The sequence below is a fragment of the Otolemur garnettii genome, unplaced genomic scaffold (genome assembly GCF_000181295.1).
Source record: "Otolemur garnettii isolate 467f Iridium unplaced genomic scaffold, OtoGar3 scaffold00057, whole genome shotgun sequence".
NCBI lineage: Eukaryota > Metazoa > Chordata > Mammalia > Primates > Galagidae > Otolemur > Otolemur garnettii.
The window spans coordinates 7,829,118-7,834,062 of NW_003852452.1; the positions used below are offsets into that span (position 1 = coordinate 7,829,118).

At 31.5% G+C, this 4,945-nt stretch overlaps 1 protein-coding gene across 2 annotated transcripts in view; it reads left to right on the forward strand.

Annotated features, from left to right (window-relative positions):
- CCDC91 (coiled-coil domain containing 91) overlaps positions 1-4,945 on the forward strand; it is a 206,048-nt gene that overhangs the window by 116,805 nt on the left and 84,298 nt on the right. For both annotated transcript variants that reach the window (XM_023514715.1, XM_023514714.1), the window contains exons 7-9: positions 3,432-3,524; positions 3,614-3,682; positions 4,765-4,941. In XM_023514715.1, the coding sequence (XP_023370483.1) occupies positions 3,432-3,524; positions 3,614-3,682; positions 4,765-4,941 (339 nt within the window). The remainder of the gene's footprint in view (positions 1-3,431; positions 3,525-3,613; positions 3,683-4,764; positions 4,942-4,945) is intronic.

Consider the following 4,945-nt stretch of genomic DNA (forward strand, 5'->3'; position numbering starts at 1 on the left):
TTTAATAGAGGCAAGGTCTACCTCTTGCTGAGGCTGGTCTTGAACTTCTGAGCTCAAGTGATCCATCCACCTAAGCCTCCCAGGGTACTTGGATTATAGCCACTGCAGCCGGCAAGAATAGTGTACCTTTAGAAAAATGTTCTAAATGCAGAAACGTGCCTTAAAGGTATAGTTATGGTTACTTATACATTTATTGTCTACTGAACAAGTCATAATTCAGTTGTGATGGGTAAGGATGCATAAACCTAATATTTGTGAAAAATTTTCACAAAATAAAATGTGAATAACCAAAGGAGAAAAATAGCATCTGGAGAATGTACCAGAATAAATCCTGTGACAATTTAAGAGTTTTTTAAAAGCAATTATTTCTGCTTAATTTTGGGAAGAGATAAAGATTAGAAATTTATTAAAAGCAATAAAAGCATTATGCCACAGAATATCCTATATCCACCAGATTTTCTTTTTTCTTTCTTCTATCTTAGCTAAGCAATACCCTTTCTGATTCTCATGTTTGACCTTGTGAGATCTAGGTCAAAATTAGAAAGTTAATTGTCATCCTTTAATCTGTTCTTGAAAGAATGCTAGCATTTATGTATGTTTGTTTTTGGAAGGTGCTATTTTCAGCACTAGTATCAAATGATTATTAATTTAATTCATGCTTGACTATTACTTATTTAATCTGCACAACAACATAATTTAAGTAAGTACTAGAATTATTCAGGAGGATTGGATAACTTTCCAAGAGTTCACAGCCTGGTTCAGTGAATGCAAACATTCACCTGCCTTACCTCATAGCCACACCTTTCTTTAAATAACAGTTAAAGGAACTAAAATAAATCCAAAAAGTAAAAACTGAGTAGATTGACAAAAAAATAAGAAAGGAGATAATGGAGGGACAGTTGTCAACTGATTACACAAAGGCTAGCAAGTTGTAGTCTTAGCCCAGTATTTTTTATCCCTTTTTATCTCACAGCACCCTTAAGTCTATAGTTAAACATCCGTGGCACACTTAAATTATGTTGATCAAAAACAAGAGTAAAAAAACGAGTGTACTTACTGTGCTTTGAATTTCTTTCAAAAATAATTTAATTAATGATCTTTAGGACTTTTCATGGCACACCTGAAATCCTCTCCTGTACACCAGTGTGCCGTGACATACAAATTGAAAATCACTGACTTAGCTCATTGAGGTGAAACCCGTGAAGCTGACTGATTTATCCTTCTAACCCCCAGCAAGCCTGAGGAAAAACACTTACTAGGTGCTGCGTAGCTCTGAAACGGGGTGGGGGTGGGGGGATGACTGAAAGTTACCACAGGTAGTAACTAGATGTACCATCCTGGGGCTGCTTTTAGTATTAGACAATTATTACAACTAATAATGATACAGAGAATGTGGATATTGTTGAAATAATTCATTAAAGACCTGGCAAGTTACCTCACCCCTTTAAATCTCAAATCACTCATCTGAAAATAAGTAGAATGTGGAGCATACAGCAGTTTGTGTTGAGAGTTTGATGTGGCACCATTACATACAAAGCATTTTTACCAGTGTCTGGAACAGCAAAAGTGCTCGAAAGCATTTTTTAGCTACAATTATCTGTAAGTCTGAGAAAAGTCAGTAACCTAACTGTGTTTTCTGAAGTGGACAAATGATTTTACTTACAATATATTTAAAGTAGAATGCTTCTTTCAAATAATAATTTCAGGTTTATTCTTGTACAAACAAGCTCAGAAATTATCTCCTGTTATAGTGGACTATCAGAATAAAGAAATGACATTCAGGAATCAATTTTCCAAATGTTACATTGTCATTTTAGCTAACGTACACTCCAAATTTAATTCTTGTTGTACCACGGAAGAAATTCAGCCCCATTTTAATAAATTACTTAATGATTTCCATTAGTGTGACTTGCTAACATAACAATTCCGTATAGAGAAAAACTGTTCTCAAAGTTATTAATAACTGAAAAGTTTATTTTAATTCCAATAGTTATTGTGTTAATTGTGTTATATTTATGGCCCCCTCCAAGCCTAAGCTGAGTATTTTCAGTCTCATAGAATTGTATGTATCTTTTCTAAGTCTGATTATTTGCCTGGTATACTAGCATTGCATATTTTCTCATGAGTACATTTTTAAATAGGATTATATATTATTTCTGATCCTATAAAACTGTCTGTTTCTAGAGTTACGTGGTGTAAAACCTTAGAGTCTCCGTTATTATTAGGTATACATTATGTGGTAAGGCTGCTCATTTGTTAGTCAGCTGTCTTTCACAAATTCATATGGTCCTAATAATTTCTCCGAATCATGTCATGATTTGTATCACAGTTTGGATTTGTTTTTAAGGAAAAGCCACATCATTCATGTGATTTTTCTTTTTACTCTTTTGAAAAATATAGATGAAAAGTAACATTATGATTAAAAACAGGAATAATAGATTATCATAACTAGGCACGGACTGTTGAGTCACTGTCAATATAGACTGTCTACCTAAAAAATGTTTTAAATCAACAACTTTCAAAGACATAGATCTGTTTTTAAAATGTTGGGTGTTAAAATGAGTTCATATTTAAATGAGGCTTGGATATAAATTGCATTTTAAATCAGAGAAAGTATCCTATTCACCATTTGTAACTGAATGAAAACTCAATGTGAGCAGCAATGTATATTCTCTGGATTTGTTTCCATATCAGAGCACCATTGTTCAAGACGTCAGATGGGTCATCTTTTATTGGCAATTTTTAGGCTGCTAAAGTTGAATTTTCCTAGAATGTTCTATTCAGACTCCAACTGGTAGTCCATGATAACTGGCTGGTAGTACTGTGTGGAAGAAAAGTAAATATAAGAGCTCTATACACATAAACATTAGCTATCATATTATATTCTATTATATAATAGCTAATTATATAATTACTATTATACCATATAATTAGCTATTATATAACATTTTCTTGACTGATTTTATAGATTTATTTTTTGAATCTGTGGTAAAGTCTGAGGTGAGAACAACAACAAATCTTTCAATTTTTCTCACAGTGCTTTACTAGAAACATAATCTCTTAGGATGGTCATTCATCAAACATCTTTTCCAGTTATCTATATTTCTGTGGCTATAAGCTAATCATAATGATTGTGGTAATTTTTCCAAATTTAGTTTTAGAGTAAAACATTTTATCATTCTCTGATTAATATTCCAATTTGGAGTAGTTATTCTGAAGTTAGAACTCATATTCTGTTGAACTTGGTGCTGATTATAGAAAAGATGAATTCAGTGTTTTTGCTCCTAAGCCTTCATTTTAGCAAACATCTCATGTTTCTTCCAGTAACTACTTCAGTACTTCTGGACAAATAAATTCTACCAGCTCTTTCTTTTGTTGATAGATCATCTGTCTCAGAGCCATAATCATAATTCAGTTATCTTTTCTTGTAGCATCAGAGGCTTCTTGAAATGCTAGATACAGAGAAGGAATTGTTAAGAGAAAAAATAAAGGAAGCTTTGACTCAGCAATCTCAAGAACAGAAGGTAATACTTTAAGTATGCTCAGAGTGTAGAAAGAGTGTCCTTTGTTACCTCAAATAATTGTGTCATTCCAACTATCTCATTATTTATAGGAAATATTGGAAAAATGTTTAGAGGAAGAAAGGCAAAGAAATAAAGAAGCTTTAGTATCTGCTGCAAAGGTATTTCCATTTGTAATAATGGGTTTCTTTGGAATTAAAAAACTGAATTCATTAATAATATTGTCAATTTGCTTTTATATAATGTTTTATTCTAGAAAAATCAGAAAGTTTTTTTCATTATTATTTCTCCTTTTAAATTTAGGATGTGACTTTTAATATTCTTTTTTTCTACTTTAAAAAGAATTTCAGGTTAATATAGGATACACATGATTAGATTACCTTATTACATTTGTAGTATACAAGATTATGATGGCATTGAAATGATTTACAATAGAGATTGTTAATTACCTGTTAAAAGAACATACATGTCAGGACACTGATATCCACCTGGTATTTGATAGATAGCTTCAGAGGCAGCATGTGTGTGTATGTGCGCGTGTATCAAGGTAAATAATTTTTAGAGCCAAGTTTAAACTCTAATAGTTAAATAGTGCATTCATGCATGTAAATAGTGTATTCATGCCTGCAAAATACATACACATCAGAAAATGCATTTTTAGTCCTAACTTTTGAGCTTTAGGGTCAAAATTAAATTTAATAAACACATAGTGAATCTCTCTTTGATATAGAAAACAAATATAAGAATATAGCTATCTTCTATTACATTGAATATTAAAGAGGTTAAAGAGATTTACATGTAACAATGCCATTTTGTTAATATATAAGGCATTCAGTGGTATTAATTTGAAATGAATTGACAAGTATTATTTTTTCAGATTTGAGATTCTAATATGATAAAGGTTAACATTTAAAAAAGGCTCTTTGATATCCTTAATAATTTTTAAGATTTTGAAGTATCCTAAGGCCAAATAGTTTGAAATCTGGTACTTTAAGCCAAAGCTTGATTGCTTTGAAGTTTAGAAACACTATGGAAGTGTGTAGAATGTAGAAATATTTGTATAAAACAGAAATATGTATTTCATTTCATAGCCATTATTTACTGCATAAAAGCAGCAGTATCAGAATTAAACCGTATAGAATCAAAGTTTTGTGTCCTATACGTTAACCAAGTCCATCTTATTCAAGGCATCATGGTGCAGTCACTCATTCAAATGTTTTTATTCTGATTATTTATTTTGAAGTTTGAGAAAGAAGCAATGAAGGATGTAGTTTTAAAAGCTATAGAAGAAGAGAGAAAAAATTTGGAAAAAGCCCATGCTGAAGAAAGGGAATTATGGAAGACAGAACATGCAAAAGATCAAGAAAAAGTATCTCAGGAAATTCAAAAAGCTATACAAGAACAAAGAAAAATAAGCCAGGTTA